At 39.5% G+C, this 18484-nt stretch overlaps 1 protein-coding gene across 4 annotated transcripts in view; it reads right to left on the bottom strand.

Annotated features, from left to right (window-relative positions):
- il1rapl2 (interleukin 1 receptor accessory protein-like 2) overlaps positions 1-18484 on the bottom strand; it is a 487999-nt gene that overhangs the window by 18021 nt on the left and 451494 nt on the right. For all 4 annotated transcript variants that reach the window (XM_088081369.1, XM_088081371.1, XM_088081370.1 and 1 more), the window contains one exon: positions 10741-10886. In XM_088081369.1, the coding sequence (XP_087937495.1) occupies positions 10741-10886 (146 nt within the window). The remainder of the gene's footprint in view (positions 1-10740; positions 10887-18484) is intronic.

The raw sequence follows: 18484 nt of genomic DNA, 5'->3' as shown, positions 1-18484 counted from the left end.
GCAGACTTTTGCCTTTTTTAAATTTTATATGTGGATGTTTGATACAGTTCTGCTGTTGTTAAACATGGCCACCAATCAACCAATACATCAAATCTGTCTGTTCACCATTTTCTGTGGTTTTCAATGTTACACAACAGGACTAACTATTTCACAAAAGGTTATTTTGTGGATAAAGTGTTCCTTTAATTTTGTGTGTGTGTGTGTGTGTTTTCTTATTTGTGAAATGAAATAAATAACTTATAATACTCTGGATAATGTTCAACATGAATTTGTGCTGTGCAATATTATAAATTTGATATCACACACCATATTACGTTATATTATGAAAATGTTTTCGTAGTGACACGCAGCAGGAGACACTTCTTTAAAATCTGAGAATCCTCCTGTTTCTGGTTGAATGATCAAACTGAATGACATAAGACTGACACTAACTTATAAAGCAAGGCCTTTTTGAATATATACTGTAGATGAAATATATAAAATAATAAAAATAAAATATTTTTATAATAATGATAATAATAATAATAATAATAATAATAATAATAATAATAACTTTGTTTATATATCACCTAAGACTTTACAAAGTGCTTTGATAAATAAAGCAAAACAGAAATTGGCTACATAGACAGTGAAATGACAATGGGAAGCCAAATAGCCTTATTCAACACAAGGGAGTTAGGATAAAATTAAAATCAGAGGACAAATAATGCAAGATGCAGAAAGTAAAATTTCAATATAAAAAACATTACAAAAAAACCCCAAAACAAAACAGAGCAATAAAAAACAAAAACAACAGAAGCCATAAAAGCAATAAAATCACAAATAAAAGGTAATAAAATAAATTACAAATAAATAGACAGGCAAACTACATAAAAAAGTAAACTAAATACAAAAGAAATAAAAAGACAAAGTGGGTTAATATTGATCTTTCTCTCTTAGTAAAAATCTCCCTAAATGCATTTATCATATCTTTAATTGACTACTGCAGTATATAATTTGCCTGAAGTTACCACGTTTGACCAGTAGACGTCTCTCCAACTCTACTCTGAGCTACTGCACCACCCTTGCTTATACATGGAGACACTATGGAAGAGGTGGGACAGTGAATGGGGGGATGGGGGTTGGCGGTCCGAGGGGGGAAGAAAATTAGTGAAATTTAACTAATTACCAAATATTTGCTCTGCTGTGAAGTGAACTCAGATTGCTTCTATTAGTAATGAGACGACACATTTAGAAACCTCTGCCTCTCCCTCTGTCTCCCTCTGTCTCCCCCTGCCCCCCCCATCCCCCACTCTGTCGCCACTCCCCCCTTCATCTATCTCTCTCACATATTTTCCATTAGTAATGAGTCACTTGCTGCCGTCTCCTGATATCAGCTCGCAGGAAAATGAGAGCAGAATTTGAACACTGAATTTTATTATGATTTTTACTTATAAGGCATAAAAAGAGAAGCCATCGGCGTGGGTGGAGGGGTCTGCATGTGTGGGGTATATGATAAAAGAAATTTCAATGAGAGTTTGTTTTTAACATTACTTTTCTTCCTTCCATGCTCTTTGTCTGTCTTGACAACCAAACAGTGATGCTGACATCACAGCCTTTACTGTCTTTTTCTCTGTTTTCAGTTTTCACTTTTCCTCCACTGGCTTCATTAGATGAGCATTTAGCATCTGTTGCCAAAGCAGTTTGTCCAGACACAACATTAATGGTTATGAAATAAAAATAGCCTAAAAGTTTGTCTCCCAGTGTACCATCTGTCTCATCTTTCATTGGAACCATGAGATGCTAAAATGCCCTAAAATGCAGTTTGTTTAACGACAACTAGAAGCTAAAGAGAAAGCCGTTTCTTCACCATTGAAGTGAACAAGAACAACCTCAAATTCTTTCCAAACTTTAGTCGACATAGATTTTAAACCATATTCTCAAGTCATCTCTGTGTTATCTACACTAAACTACACAGAACTCTACATATTTACATATTGTTCTGCTTGTTGATAGTTGGGAAGGATCAGACATCAGATATCAGTTAATTATTTCAACATCACCGAGCTGGAAACTCACTACACCTGAACTCACACTGCAAGCAGCATCCCCTCTCATTCTGCCTGCCACACACACACACCTGGCGCAGGAGAGTGAGAGGAGATGCCAGTGTCGTGCCAAAAAGTGATTGTTTGCCGTCCGCGGGACCGCGCGCAGCCTGTTAAAGCTGTATCGCCCAGTATTCACGTCTTCAGCTGCTCTCACGTGGATCAGACAGTCAAAGCAAGTAAATACACATAACGTTATGTCCGTGCTAACAGCTTAGGTATGTCTTTGTGAAACTTTAATGATTCTTGAAATCCTATATTCACGTTATTGCGATTTATAGTTTGATCAGGCATGACTTTTACACGACTATAGACAACACTGTTATTCCTGTTGTTTGTATGTGTTTAATATGTCTAACATCTTGTTTACATTTGGAAAGAAGTCTATCATACTTTACAGATTGGTAAAATAAAAATAAAGGTATTATCTACTATTATCCTCATGAGCCTGCATTATATTACCTGCTCTGTGCCCAAGATTATAACCCCTCCAGTCCTTTTTACCTCCTTTTACCTGTTGGAATACCTTTGAAGAGCCAATACAACACATAAAAACCTGCCAAAAAGTGATTGCAGCTCCTATCTTCACACTGAAAATAATCACTAATCACTTAAGTGCATTCAAAGTGAATAGATTTGACAGACTGTAGCTCACCAAGTCCTGTTTAAATACCTTTAAAAGACAAATGCAATGCATAAAATGCAATTTTCAACTTGCCAAAAAGTGATTGCAGCTTCTATTTTGACACTGAAAGGTTGTTTCTGCCTCAAAATGACTTGATTTCATTCATAGTGAATATATTTGACAGACTGTAGCTCCCCCAGTCCTCTTTCTCCTGTTTAAATACCTTTTAAAGGCCAACTACCAACCTTTGTACAGAGTTAAACAGGTATTCAAATCTGATTCCATCAGTGTTTCTTCCTCAAGGTTACAAACAAATTCATTTAAGGTCAACCTTAATCCAGAGGATGATATTGGCTGTTTGGTAACTGCCATGAACGCAAGAAGAAGAATGAACTTTGCAGAGCAGCAGTTTAGTTAAAACAATACCACCAAGACGCAGTGAAAACAGCTGCTAATTTTAGCACAGCTTAAGCTGTCAGGAGACAGGGGACACACCCTGTGAGTGGATATTTGTACTGACCTTTTACTGACACACCAGTAGTTACACTCTATAGAGGAACATAGATTGAGGATACACTTCAGGGACAGATGCATTTACACCTTTTCGACATCTGGCTAGAATGCATCTTAACCTGTTAACGCATGAGTAAATTGACTTGATTTCTTTCAAAAACATGGGAGGGCAACGAGCAAATAGCCCAAACATTAGCAAGAAATTAGTAAAAAAGAAAAAATAGAAAATTACCGAAAGAGCAAGAAAAGCAAACAAGAAAAAAAAAAAGAAAATAACTATAAGAAATTTAATATATATTGTTTTAATTTTTCTGTAACACAATTTTAAATATGATTAAGAGAATTAAAAATATATTGTTTTCTGGACATTATTTCCTCATTTTTTAATGTTAATATCTAACATTCTACCCCAGCTAATTTTTCAAATGATTTCTTTGTCACCTTTTCACCAACCTTTTTTAAAATGTTTTTTTTAACTTTTTGTAGTTTGCAAGACATTTCTTGCTGAGTTGCTCATTGTGTCTTCCCTGTGTTTTTGAAAGAAATGAAACCAGTGACCAAGAAAATTAATCTTATCCAGGTGTTAAAGGGTTAAAACCCCTGTCGAGGTTCGAGCAATCAGAGTGATCAATTTTTCTAGAATGCTTATCGAATGCATTTGACTTTTTGAAATCTGCTAATTCTGAGATGGATTGTAAAAGGGAAATCTGGTGCTGTATCTCCCTTTTTCACCCCAAATCAGTCCTCATTTCCAATTCTTTATCAGTGGATCATGTGGTGAGCCTAAACTCAAACCTTCAGAGGCCTATAAAAGACATCAGAGAAACTCTCTTTCTAGTGTCCAGTCTTGTCATTTTCTCTTAATCTCTGCTCTCTCCTGTCAGCTGTCTGTCTCTCCCTCCATTTTTCCTTTCTAGTAAGACTCTCGTCGCGGTGGCTGAAGGCGGCTCTTTCTGCTCTGTCAGTTACAATAAGTGGATGTGTATGGTGTGTGTGCTGTAGGTGTGTGCGTGTCTGTGTGAGTGCATGCGTGCAACATAGATGCATCAACCCATTACTCCGGGTCACTGCGGGGTGAGAGCACACCCTAATTCAATCACACACACAGTGCATGAAATCAAGCTTTGATAACTTGTGCTAACTTCGGATACCTTGTGCTTTGTTTCGGCTGTCATGTTGTGTTCAGGCGCCCAAATGTGACCCTATTAGCTTCAAGGCTTCAGGCCACGAGGCGCCGGAACAGTCTGTCGGCTGGTTACCCTGGTTGGTGAACTTTTCAAAAAGTAGCCGATACAAGAGGTGGAAATTACAAATGCTTATTCAAAAGGTTTTGTTCAGTTCAATTCAAAGGTTAATAGTCAGTGACTATGTATTTAGTTCATATACATTGCTGTTCAATACACCGTGACTGTGTTTAGTTCAGTCTCCTAAACTTTAAGTTCAGTCTGTTGCTGGTTCAACAGTTTTGGTCAGCTCAGTACAAATCTCAGCCCACATGAGCACTGTTTCTCTGTTTAAATGTTCCTGTCTCTAAAAGAAATGTCTCATCATGACTGTGTCTGTGACTCTGTGCTCTTTCAATAAGCTTTTAACCAGAAAGGAACACACTGTGCATCACTACTGAGCCGACAGCGGTGCTTTCAGTCAACAGCGAGGGGAGCCGCACTGCTAAAAGCTACTGATTGAGTCACTGACATCGGTGAACTTAATAATTCTCTGTTAAAATCAGTTCATTCATACACTGAGTGCCTCGAGCTTACACTACAAATTTGGAAGTTTGTTTGTGAACTTTGAAATAGGGAGGACACACAGAGTGAAGGAGCTCTGTGCTCCTTTTGAATGCTTTAAAGCCACATTAGTTAGTTTTTTGGCTAACCTATGGCAGCAAAACAAGTTGGATATTGACCTACAGTTGTACTGAGAAGGTTTTTCCTGCACAGATGACGGTCAATTGAACCAAAAAAATAAAATGATTGGCCATAAAAATAAAACAATGAGCTTCACCCTGTCAAACCCAGGCAGGTTTTTGAATCACACCAATTTGCTCAGGATTCAGAGGGTTAAATACTTGAAAAAGGTGTCTGAAAGCAGCACAGGAAAAATTATGTTGCTCCAGGTTTTAAAGGGTTAAAGGGTAACTTCTATACTTTTCAAACGGTACCCTGTTTCCCCACATTTTGGAACCAAGTGACTTATGAGAACTTGTGAAACTGGTCCAGTGCTGAGCGGCAGCACTGCAGGCAGCACTGGCAAAACAGTCTGTAATGTAAAGGTTAATGGGAAACTGTGCAACAGTCAATCTACATCCACTAAATGTGTTTGTTTTTGTCACTGACAGGCTCAAATTTACATTTTAAGTTTCTGCCAGCATTATGGAAAGAATCTGTCCACAGATAGACCTTTTTGTGAAAGAATCCACACTAAATCACTATCACCAAACCCACCAGACTCTAAAAAAAACGTTATTTTATCATTGTGAAACACACTTTTTTCTAATTCTACAAAAAACAATAAAACTCTTGTTGGTCTTCCCATTGTTCCAACAATCACCAGCTTTAATGTGGTTGAAATAAACCCTTAATTCACCCACATTATGCTGGCTCTTTACTCTCTAAAATTACTGTTTATTTGAATGGAGTCTGGCAGCTTTGGGGATAGCAATTTCAGGGCTGTTTCTAATTAAACAAAAAGGATCCTCCTCTTCGACAAAAAGATCTAACTTTGTAGAGATCGTTTCTATAATGTTGTCAAACACATAGAATAATAATCTGAGCAAAAATGCCCCAAGTGGTTACATTGCAGCCTGTTTCAAGGCTGCTGGCTGTAGCACTCTTGCTGAATACCGGACGAGTTTGAAAGATATGTCTCCATTAGTCCCTTGGACCCAAAAATATGGAAACGTAGGATCAAGGATGAACAATATCAAAGTTACCTTTTAAAGGTGCTAAAGTACTCCTTATGGGAGAGTTAGATATTAAGTAAGTTGTTTCTTGTTACACGTAGACATTTTACTCATTAGCAATAATATAAAAAAATGTATTTGTAATATTAGTGCACTGAAATAAGTAGAAGTTGGCCACAAACTGAGTGAAGTTCTTACTCATAAAATGCCATAGCATTCAATATATGTATTGTTAGATGGATTATTGTACATCTGCTTAAGGTAAGTTTTCATCTTTACCTGTACATAGACTCCAATCACCCAGTGCATTACTGTCTTTTATTGAAAACTACATGTAATTTTTCCATTAAATTTCATGTCAACTGCGCAGATAATAAGGTTTCCTCTTCTTGCTGTGATGAAGACATGCTTTTTATGTAATTGTTAGTTTCTGCACCTCATTAAAAAGCTCGAGCCATAGCCTTGTTACTCTCCTCACCCCAGAACCCGTCCTAATTGTTCTGTCTGTTGAGGCATCAGTTTCTGCTCTGAGTAGGCTGATGCGCTGAGATTCCTCCCTCCCATCAGAAATTACCATATTTTTAAAAGACCAGGCAATGTCATTAACAGCCAAAAGTTTTAAATATATTTGAACTTGATCTGAACTTCTACTCAAAACCATTCAAGGACAATGTAGTTTTAATAATCAGTCCTCTTGAGCTGGTTCTCTCATCGCATCTGAAAATAGTGTTTTGAGGAAGATAGTAAGATAAAGTTTGCTCAGAAACTAAAATCAAGGTGCTTACTGATTAGCTGAAATATTTTTTAGGTTGACAGGATAATGGCACTAAAGCGGCACTGTAGGTGGTGAGCTACACTGAACGGGGGATTTTTTTTCCAGGTTAAAGCTATTATCTCGTGCTCATTTCCTTTAAATCCATACTAATCACAGGGGAGGAGATGTAGATAAAAACAGCTTTGGGACAACTGAGAATTGGATTCTGCAAAGGATCTGCTGCCCAAAACTAACGGCTATTGCTAAATTGAGGAATGAATGGGAGGGGAAAGCAGGAAAAACACAAGAACAGGATAAATATAGCTTAATAACTAAGTTGGGGAACAAAAACCACTCCTCCAACACATCCCATTTACACCCAAGAGTACTCAGCACACCTGAGCCATGCTTTTCGTCTTTGACTGTTCTAACATCCCAACCTTCCCCCAAATCCCTTTTTGTCTCTTTTACTGTATCTTTCTACTCTCTTTTCTCTGAATACAGAAACAACTGGGAGCTTTATCCTAATGTAAGTCCACAAAGAGATACCTAGCTAAATTAGTCTCTGCCCCCCGTTCACTCCTGTTCCCACCTTCCACCAATGTCCATCATCACACTCGTCCCTGATCCACAGACTCAGCCTTTACTACTCATCCTTTCATTTCTTGCCCTTTATCTATTCACCCCTTCAACCCTCATCCCTCGTCCATTCATCTCTCATCCTTCATCCATTCATCCCTTTGACCGTCATTCCTTCACCCCTCATCTCTTCGACCCTTCAACCCTAATACCTTCATTCCTCTTCCTTTTTTACTATCCACCCTCAACCGTTCATCCCTCACCCCTCATCCTGCCATCCCATGACACTCTCTCTTCATCCCCTTATACCTTCATCCCACAACATATTATCCCTTCATCCTTTCCACCAGCTTCTTAATCCAAAATATGCAGTAAAATATAGTAAATCTTTCTCTTATTAGGTGTTGTCATTGTTAGAAAGAGACTGAAAGCAGAGGGTGGACATGAGTGTGTGAGAGCAGCAAACTTCATTTGGAATCAAAAGGAAACAAGTATTAGATGCACACCAACACAAACACTGACAGAACTCCATCGTTCAAAAGAGCACCCAGCAGGGACGAGCCAAGTAAAGTCTTCTCTGACACCTACCATGCCTGCCATGAGAAGAGTATGTGTTTCTGCGCTTATGCATCAGGTCTGATTACACACATGCATACACACACACGAGCATGCTGTGTAAACCAGAGCAAAGCTGCCTGTTGCTTTAAAGTGTAAAGCTTTGTGCCTAAATACACACATGTACACACTCCTGTATTCATCCACTTAATTACAGTGTGAAGTAATGACGACCCTACAGTCCTCATCCTGACCCACTGCGCAGGTGTGTGTGTGTGTTATCCCGTGTGTGTGTGTGCTTGTGCCTGTGTGTGTGAGTCCCTAGGGTGCTAGTTAAGTATAGTAAGATAGATTTGACACCCAAGGCATTCAGCAGGAGGCAGACAGGGAGTGAGAAAGAGCTGTTTTTAGTCCTCCTGTCTCTCTCTTTCTTCTTCTCTCCTTTTTTCTTCGCTCTGTCTCTCCAGATTTTCTCATGCACCCCTCAGCTTCTGCGTCTTTATCTCTCTGTCTGCATCTATTATTTCTCCCCTGTTCTCCATTTCCTTGCCTCGTTCAGTCTCCCATCGTTTCTGCGCTTGCTTTATCTCTTTCCACATTTCCCCCCAATTTCGCCTGTCCCTGCTTTTCCGCATTACGTACATTTATTTCATAGTGGGCACTCATTTCCACTGAATTTTGAGGTAACAGAGACAATTCATCTCCTCCTGCGGTGCTGTTTCTCTCTGTCTCTCTAGGTTTCTTTCTCTGTCTCTGGGCCGTGGCCTCTGACTCAAACAGGCCCGTTCTCTCTCCTTATCAGATGGAAAGCACGATACTGCAGGACTGCTGCAAATGTTTTACAAAGGGAGCTGTACCCTCATGCATTTTTCAGCTGAATATTTAAAGCAGTAACTATGAGATACAGTTTTTTTTTATTTTGCCTCCATATGTGGTGCTCGGCACCGTTTGCTGTGATGTTTTCCTGACATACTTTCTAATGATCGCCTGTCGATCATGTCCAGTTCTGTTTTCTCTTCTCGGATCTTCTCTTCAGGCTGTCTGTATATGTGGTAAGATTCTTTTCATCTGTTTCAGAGCAGCTATCTAAATGTTTGAAGTTAATATTTGGAAGAGCTTTTATATCTCGCACATTTCACGATGACAGTGTGCATTTAAAGGCTTAATTATCTTGGAAGCTGTTCACATCCACAAATATTTACAGGGCTGTAAAAGTAGCATCGGTTCTTCAGCTGGCGGGGTGTTACTTGTTAACGGAATCGTAAAGAGAAATGGAATATGTCCCAGGTAACTAGAGCAAAAACAGTTTTATATATATAGCATGTCAGAAAATAAAACACTCTTTTAGGACAACACACTGTGGAAGCTTTAAAACCAGAACCTGGCTGTTTGTTTCGCCAACTGTTTATCTGACAGTCAATTATCTAAAACTATAAAATAAGAAATCCTTTGATCTTAATCTGTTTAGAGGAAGAGTTTTATTTGCTTTCTTACCAAGAGTAAGATGAAAAGATTGATGCCAATCGTATATCTATGCTGACAGATAGCAAAGCGCTAAAGCCAAGAGGGGATCATGTTAGCATAACATAAACAATGGAAGCAGGGGAAGCAGCCGGCCTCGCTCTACCTAATGGTCAAACATACATCAACATCTCAAGTTTACTAATTAACATGTTTAACGCATTTAATGCATACACAGACATGAATGTCTGCAGTCAATGTCAGTGACTTGTCATTTAAAATTTTTCAATGTGCAATTAGTGAACTCCTGAGGTGCTAGCTGTTTCTATGGTGGCCCTGAGAGCTCAACGCACTTCATATTATGAAACCACATGCAACGACACACAGCACAAGCAAATGAAGCCTGCTCTCATTATGAAATTGTCAAATACTGCCACTTTTGCAGTGGTTGTGACCTAAGTTTCCAATGCCAAAAGCCTCCTATCGTATCCACATGATATACCGCTGGACGACGTCAGGTGAGAACATAGCTGGACAAAACTGGCAGTGTTATTAAACGCTGGTAGACGGCACTTGCCATGGCAGCATGATACGTGGATGGGTGGCGTCTCACTTAAGAGCACAGCCAGACATAACCTGACACGCATTAGAGCTGTGTCAGGTTGAAATGCTACACGTGACAACGTGATAAAAGTGCGAGGGTACCCATAAGGCGGGTGGGAGGGCTGGGGAATGAGTCCAGTATTTGCTTCCAGTCTGAATGTGATGGGTTTTTTTCTACACCTTACCATGTGCCTCTCTGAAGTAACTCAGACATTCCCCCCAAAATTTTCTCTTTTTAAAAATGTAAACTCGCTGCCTTCTCAAAAGAAAACAGCTATGGGATGCCACAGGGCTTAGTTGTAAGCCCTATTTAAGATCCCCTTTCCTTCCTTGTCAAGCATGTTTTTATAATCTTTGGCTCAAATACTATATAAATACATTTTGGATTGATGATAATGTTGTTGATGATGTTGGTTTGCAGTTTTACAGAAAAAATGACAAAATTGAACCATATGCTGCTGTTTTTTTAAATAAGCAATTTGTTTGCAAGCTGTTCATAATTCATTCATATCATCTGTCACTCACTCAGATTCATTGCTTGAAGGAAAGCAGCAGTAATGAAATGATACTATGACGGCAAGCTTTTCAACATTTGAGGCACTTTTTTGTTTCTAACTAAAATTGGAGGAAAGGAAGGAAAGTGAAAGTGAGAGTAATTTACCTTTCTTTTGCAGTATAGCACTCCCACTGCGCCTCCCTATGTGGTTCTCCACATAACAGGTGTAGTTGGCCAGGTCTGCCTCCTCCACAGCATCAAATGTTAAGGACAGCTGCACCTCCTTCTCTCCTAAATGCTCCCTTAAAATCCTAAACAAACACACAAAGAGGAGACAATAGTCACAACGTGAACATCTCTTTATTCTATATATTCTCCTTTAAAATCCATTTAAGAGAGACAAGGAGAACATAAGCATGTATGAAACAATAGATGGATTAGCTCCTCCTGGATTACTCCTTGAAAATTAACCTACAAGAAGAAAAATAAGAGAGGCAGAGGAGCATAGAAAGAGAGAAAACGGGGTGAGAGGTAAACAGGAGTAAATCTTGGCAACAGGGGGAGATCCATGTCTCCTAAATTACTCCACTAAAAGCTGCAAAAGGAGTAAGTGGATGAGAGGAGAGAAGGGAAAGGGAGAGGAGAAATGAGAAGCGGAGCAGTGTGGAGAAAAGAGCAGATGAAAAAGGAGGACAGAGGGAGCGAAGAGGCATGTGCAGAAAACATTGGCAACAGCTGGAAAAAAGACTCTCTCCTTATGGTGAGGTCATAGTCCTTTAAAAGCCTGCAAGGAAGAGAGGAGGTGAGGGAGGAGGGAGACTGAACTGATGTTTGGGTCACTACGTGCACCTCTGAGCCTGATTTAAGGTCAGGTCCGCCATGACCAGTGATATCTGAGATCAGGCTAACTGTGCTGACAGGGCAGATTCACAACAGTCAGCACAGATGGTCCAGTAGCTTCACAGGGAGAACATTTTTCCTACTGCGCTTCATGTGAATTTAATAGTGGAAACCAAAAGCGGTAATTTCATATAATGTATTCTAATATATCTGTTTTTTTCTTTCTTTAGGGGAAGGGGGTTCTCTCGCTCTCTCCCATGGCCCTCACCTTCTCACAGACACACACATTAAAAAAGGATTCACATACATCACATACAGACGACAGAATCAGAGGCTGCATTTTCACTGCCTGTTCAAAGTGGAAATATCACGCCGTTACGCCGTCTTGCAGTTCTGTTTAAAACATCCGATCGTGGAAAGGAGGGGCAGAGTGGTCTCGCTAGCCCTGAAACAAGGTCTGTGTAAAACATAAAGCCAGAAAAACATGACAATAGGGAGCGAGAGTGTGGCATTTTGACAATGTGTGTATGTGTGCGTCCCATTGCAAGAGATTTAAAAGGCAGCTGTTAGCATAGCAGCTAATTCAAAGAAGAAGAACGACGGCCTTAGATGTCCACAAACTAGGAAAACAATGAAATTCAGGAGCTCCTCACCCTCTGAGCAGAGGACGAGATCAGCCGCCATATAACAGCAAGTAAATGACTGTGATTGACGTGTTATGCCTTTGTTATTGTTTATTAAGAATAAACTGCTGATGCTAATACCACATATCAGGCTATAGGCTGACGCCCGTGTGTTTAAGTCACGCCTGTCATGGCTCTCTTGATCTTGGTGCAGTGATGCAGTGCATAATCACACCTGGAGCAGCATTTTGGAGTTACACATGAGCAATGACACGTGAGATAAAATGAATATAGGTCTTGTGTCTGCAGACAGCATTACATTTTGAAACTGTATTTAATCTGTAATTAAAGTACAGGGAAGTTTGATTTTCACAACACAAAGCGGCGGTTTAGAGAACTGCAACAAAAATGGGGTATCAAACTAACCACAAGTAATAATTACAGTACAATACGACATGCCAAATATGAAAATTTGTATTTCTATGCTGTAACAGGTGACTCTGTATAAGCTCTTTCAAGTATGGCTTCCAAGTCTTCTCCACAAGAAAATGTAAACACCATGTAACTTTAAGCATGAAAGGCTTATCTAATAAAAACCCAGCAAAAGGATTATTTTTTCAATTTGCATGATAAAGTGGCTGAATAGAAAATGAATGAAAACCTTGCACAGTTTAAATTGCCTTGCTCACACAAATCCATTTTTGGTATAATGGTAAAGCAGCCCGTAGAGAAACCTGCCCATTAAATGCATGCACTGAAGACTGAGCAAAAGTGAGATTTGCAGGTTATCAAAAAAAAACAGAAGATAGGAATGACGGGCAAAAGCATGAAATGGCTTAAAAAGAAAAAAAAAGAGGTAAATATTTCTGTTCAGTGTGGCATAGGTTAGCTGTGTTATGGGGTGGTTTGGTGTAAATTTAAAGTGACTGGCCAAACTAAACCAGCAGACAGCAGGATTTTTAGAAATAATGAGCAATTCCTGTGCAGAATCGGCTCTACAGAAGCTCTACAGAAAACACACCAGACAGGCCACAAGTTTTGTTATTCTTCCTCTTCACAGTGAGTGCTGGTTTGACTCAGCTTTTACTATCGGCAGTCAAGACTGGACAGATTCTAAAACACACAGGGGTTAAACCACAGTGGAGTTACCACAGTCCAACTGTGGCCAGCAGCTCACCATGAAAAGGAACCATATCAGTCACTTGAGGCTTTTATTGCTTGCAAAGAATTTTGACACACATTTTTGGCATGAGTGCTTGCTGTGAGAATCGAATTCCAAAATTTCTCAATAATAATCCTTTTCTCTACCTGTGTAGTAACAGAGGAGCAGAAAAAGTTGTGAAGCCTGAATGCAGTATTATTATTATGGTCAATAAAATAGTGAGATCAAAGTTTTCTGAGGTAGCACATGGAATGACTGGATCACTTCTGTAAGTGTATTTTATTTTATTTATTTTTTTTAATTTATTTATTTATTTTTTTTATTTATTTTTACCTTTTTTTTTACTGTCCTCTGTGTGTCGGTGGTTTTGTGTCTGTGCATCACTCTCATGTCTACCAGGGCAAAGGTTTGGAGGTCACTGTCAAAAGCAGTGTTGCAAAAATCCTCGATTAAAAACACATCACTTCCGCTCTTCCTTTTCTCACCTTCTCTCCTATAGCTCTCAGCACTCACCCCTCCTTTTTTTCTCCTCTTACCTCCCTCCATCTCTCACTAATCTATAACTGTAAGGCTGTCTTGACGTCTGCAATTAAACACCCTCCTTCCGGCCCACTGAATTACGTCTGAGGAGTGAATAATGATTTCCTCTGCTCATCTTTGACACACGGGTGAGATCTCTCTATGTCACGCTCATATAATACTAATGAGATTAATAAAAATCACTCTTTTTCGATGGGACCCACAACCTCTGCTTCTCACACTCAGGTCTTCTGAGTATTCACATCCTCCTCAACCTCACTGCCACTTCTGACACCTATCAACTGCACAAGTCTTCCCTCCTGCCTCAGTATCACTGCTACTACCCTCTCATGAAGTACATTATCACTGAAAAACAACAATGCAATTGCACCTCCAGTACTACATCCCTACCCCACGGTGTACCCTAGGGTTCAGTGCTTGCTCCTTTTCTGTTCATTCTCTCCACACTGCCACTTGTACCCCTTTTCCACCAAATCAGCACCGGTTCTTGAGCTGGTTCTGTTAATAATTTTAAGAACTGTGGTGCTATCTAGTGACCCAGCCCGTGTTTCAACCAGGTTTCCGCAGAACTAGAGTAATCAAGAATGCATCATCAACTAAGGGCACTGAACAACGCACAATGGAAGTAGGCCAAATAGCAGAAACAAGATGCCAGGTTGCATTGATAACCTATGAACCTATAAGATATTTGTTTTTATCCAAAAAACAACCATGGACAAACTATTAATGATAAGAAGACAAAGAAGACTGTTATGTGTAAGACTCCATCCCCTTTTTTCAACCTGTAGAATATGACATGCTCACTGATGTTGTCACAGTTCGCACTTCAGGTCAAGGAAAACCTGCTATTTTAACTTTTTGGATTCTGAAACAATTTATTTTTGGTCAAAAGGCTCAGACCATTTGAAATTAGGTGTGTGAACCAGAACAGAACCCATTAGATGCAGGTGGAATAATGTTATCCATCTTTGTGGTGTTCACCTCTGCTTTTATGCAGATGATGTCCAGCTCTACATATGCGCTAAATCCATCACTTACTCCACCCTGACCTACTGCCTCACTAAATAAAGGATGGATTGAACTGTGATAGATCTGAAATGATCATCAATGGTTGCCCCCTTGCCATTGACAGCTCCACTCTGTCTCCCACCCCTCAGATCTGATGATGATCTGATACCTTCAATAGATTCACATCACTGCCACAATAGTGGCATTTGTATTGTATTATTTTTAAAGAGTACTTTAAAAAGTAAAGTAAAAAGTTTTTCCTCCTCCTTTAAAATGTTATATGGCAATATCGCCACTGAAACAAGCTTTCAGTGACTAAATCACTTGATGGAAAACTAACAGCATTGATTACCCCCGCTAAAACAGCCAGGCTTTGACAGCAGTTGGATTGGACAGCTGATGTGAATTTCAAGCAGGTAAAGACATCTCTTCACACCACTAGACATATGGGCAAGCACTGCCTTCAACTGAAAATATGAAGGAGGCCCTGGGCCAAATAGAAATCTTGTAATTACGAATTCATCGCACATGAACGAACCATGAACTATCATAGCTGAGTTGCAGAAATGTGAGTGGCTGGACAGCACTGAAGTTATGCTAACATCTGCAGTTAAACTGATGATACTGCTCATATATATCAATGAGTATATCATCCAAAGACAGATGCAGGTTTTCAAAAGAAGAGCACTTTTTTTTAAGTAAAAGAGACCATGTGCAGTTTGAAACAGAAATGCCATCATTTGATGCACTGTACTCGATTATAGGTTAAAGCTAGTTCACATCTGTAGTCCCTTTGCAGGTCAAAACAAACACATACCACAATAACAAACAATACAGTGCAAAAAGAAAAGGCTAAGAGAGAAGAAAAAGTCTGAAACTTCCTGTCTGTCACACATATTCACAGCCTGCCGCTCTCTCTAGGAGGTGTGGTTATAATGAGGTGAGAATGTCAACAGTTTTCTCAAACTGCAGGGTAACAAGAATCAGTAATTTGGGTTGCTCACATTATCATGGAGGCCATGAGACTGTATTAGATCTTAGCAAACAGACAGGAACACACACTGTCAAATGGCCGCTGCTGCAGCAGGATGGGAGGTGGGAGCTAAACGTGGACAGATTAATGTGCATCACAGCAGGAGTCTGTCTGCCATCGTACGATTGTTGAATCCGGCGTCGCCATGTGATTGGATCAGAGGACTGGACTGAATGATGGTGAACTCATCAGGCAAAGGTTAATTTAATACCACAGGGCATGATTAGTTTCAAGTTTAAACACTGTAACACTATTTTCCCGGGAGTGAACATTTTCAGAGGCCACTGACTGGCTTAGCAGTGACAGAGACCATTCTTCAAATGGAGGACCAGGGTTCAAGCCCCAGCTGGTCAGCAAGCAGCCCTCCTGCTGAACTGTCCCCAGAGCAAGACACTGAAGTCCACTCAGCTCCAGGGCTGCTGGCCAGACTCACCCTGACCTCTGACCCCACTGTGGAGGGAGCGGGCAGAACAGGAAAAGGGATTTCCCTTTTGGAGGTGGAAAAGCCATTCACATTTTATTTTAAAGTATAAAGAGGCTTTTAGGTAGAGGATAATATTCTTTTACTTTAACCCTTTGAAACCAGAATCAACATCACTTTTCTTGTGCTGCTTTCAGCGCTGAATACTGAGCAAATTGGTTCAAATTCTTTCACAAACACTGGAAAAGAAGGCAATAAGCAGCTTGGTAGAAAAAGATATTACAAAGAAAAGAGAAAAGCTAAGGAAAAATGTCTCAGGAAATAAAGAAAAAGTCTAAGAAATTATTATAACTAAAACTATATTTATAATGACCATATTTTTATGTTTTAAATTATGTTTCAGGAAATAATATTCTGAAGCACTCCTTTCTTTGTTTGTTTTTTAAACTTTCTTTTTGTGCTAATTTTCAAACTATGTTCTTGTGCTTTTGTTTTTGTTTTTTTTGCTTAAAAAAAAAAACAAAAACAAAGAAAGAAACTCCCGCACACTGTCCCACTTTCTGCTGACATGTTTATTTTCACTCAATAAATATGTCAGCAGTAAGCAGGACAGTGTGCTGCGGCTTCTGTCTTTGTTTTTAAATTTGCTCCCTCCTCCAACGCACCTGTCGCACATTCAGGTGTGCAGAGATTTTCTTCAGCAATTTACTTTTTTTGTTTCAAAGGGTTAAATTTGTTTTCTAATGCTAAGGGGTTTAAGGAAGTTAGTGCTGATGGTAAGGAAAAACAATAGCAATTGTGTTATCCCCATGTTGGAATACAATGTCTTTTTCAGGATGCTGCATGAGAAATGAACAAAGAGTATTATTGCTCAAAAGTGGTCAGGTTGACCAATAATACAGAAAAAGAAAAATGTTAACTCACAGTGTAGTCACTGTAGATGATGCACTATTCAATGCCCGACTCTTTTTAAAGCGCCATTGGCAGGGTGTGAGAACACTTAGGGAAAACCAAACAGCCTTTTCCCTGCTGTACCCTGTAGTCACTATGTCCTGTTTAAAGTAAAACTGCTGCAGGTGGTACTCGATAGGAGGCTGTTTAAAATGATAATTTAATCACTGTTTGAACATTTTATCCACTAGTACACTGTGATTTAATCCTAGAGACATTCACAGAGCCCAGGAGGAGACGTTTCGGAAATTATTGATTAATAAACCTGAGATTAGTATCTCATACTCTTGAATTACTTGTTTCCCCAAATTAGTAACTTTATACACTCGTATCCAATTTCTAAGAAAAGTGCAGTGATGCAGTAAAACACAGGAGACATGTTTTCAAAAGATCTGCTCTGTGCTAGACAAAAATAGGTCCAACAGAGCAGCTAACACTAGTGGTCAGAGGAGCTTACAGGTTGAAAACCAAACCCCCAGGTAGCTGGAAGAGAGAATCAAGCCCAACAGTGAAACTACAACCTAAAACTGCTGTAAACACTCACTCTGAGCTTACAGCCTGAATTCCTGGTTGAACTTTGACCTACTTGCTACTTGCTGGAGTAGAGCTAAATCCTTTTCTTTGTCATCTTTGTTGCCCCATTGATCTATTCTAGTGATGTTGCTGCATTATGAAATGCAATTACTTCGGGGAGTACAATGTTACCATGCCATTCATCAAATTAAACCATATGAAGGAGAGAGCTGCAAAAATAAAACCAAGTTTATAACAAACAATATATTTACTTTTATATGTAATACCATGTAATGGAGATGATGTACTGTACACCCACATAACAGTTTTGCTTGCTGATTTTGCAACAGGAGTGGCGCAATTGGTGCATAAATTAAATATTTAATTCAGCAATTCTGCAGCACTGCAGCACACTGGTATTAACAGGTGGGGTTCTAAAGTCGGCCTAGATTCATGTGCTATAATCCTGCATACCTCATCCCATCTCTACCCCCTTCACAGAGGCAAAGTTATTACAGCAACAACCACCACCAAATGGTGTTTGCTGCATGTTTGTTTGAGGTTGTTGTCGTACTAAATTCTTAGCTGTCTGTGTACGGGGGAAAGCTTTCATTTGCTTCCTGTGATGTATTAGTTGATGTCCTGTGATCTCTACTAAGATCTCAAACATTTTATTAAGTCCTCCCAGCTGAAAAAAAAAGTGAAAGAAGAGCAGAATCACATGCACGCAGCTTGACGCATAACTTGCTCATTCAGAGCTCAGCATGGCTTTGATACTCCTTCCTTCTAAAAAACTCAAAAAGAGACTGCACCTTATT

Source organism: Plectropomus leopardus, chromosome 8 (genome assembly GCF_026936395.1).
Source record: "Plectropomus leopardus strain MGB_pleo_1.0 chromosome 8, ASM2693639v1, whole genome shotgun sequence".
Lineage (NCBI taxonomy): Eukaryota > Metazoa > Chordata > Actinopteri > Perciformes > Serranidae > Plectropomus > Plectropomus leopardus.
The sequence above is the reverse complement of the archived record's forward strand: the minus strand, read 5'-3'. Positions and strand labels throughout refer to the sequence as shown.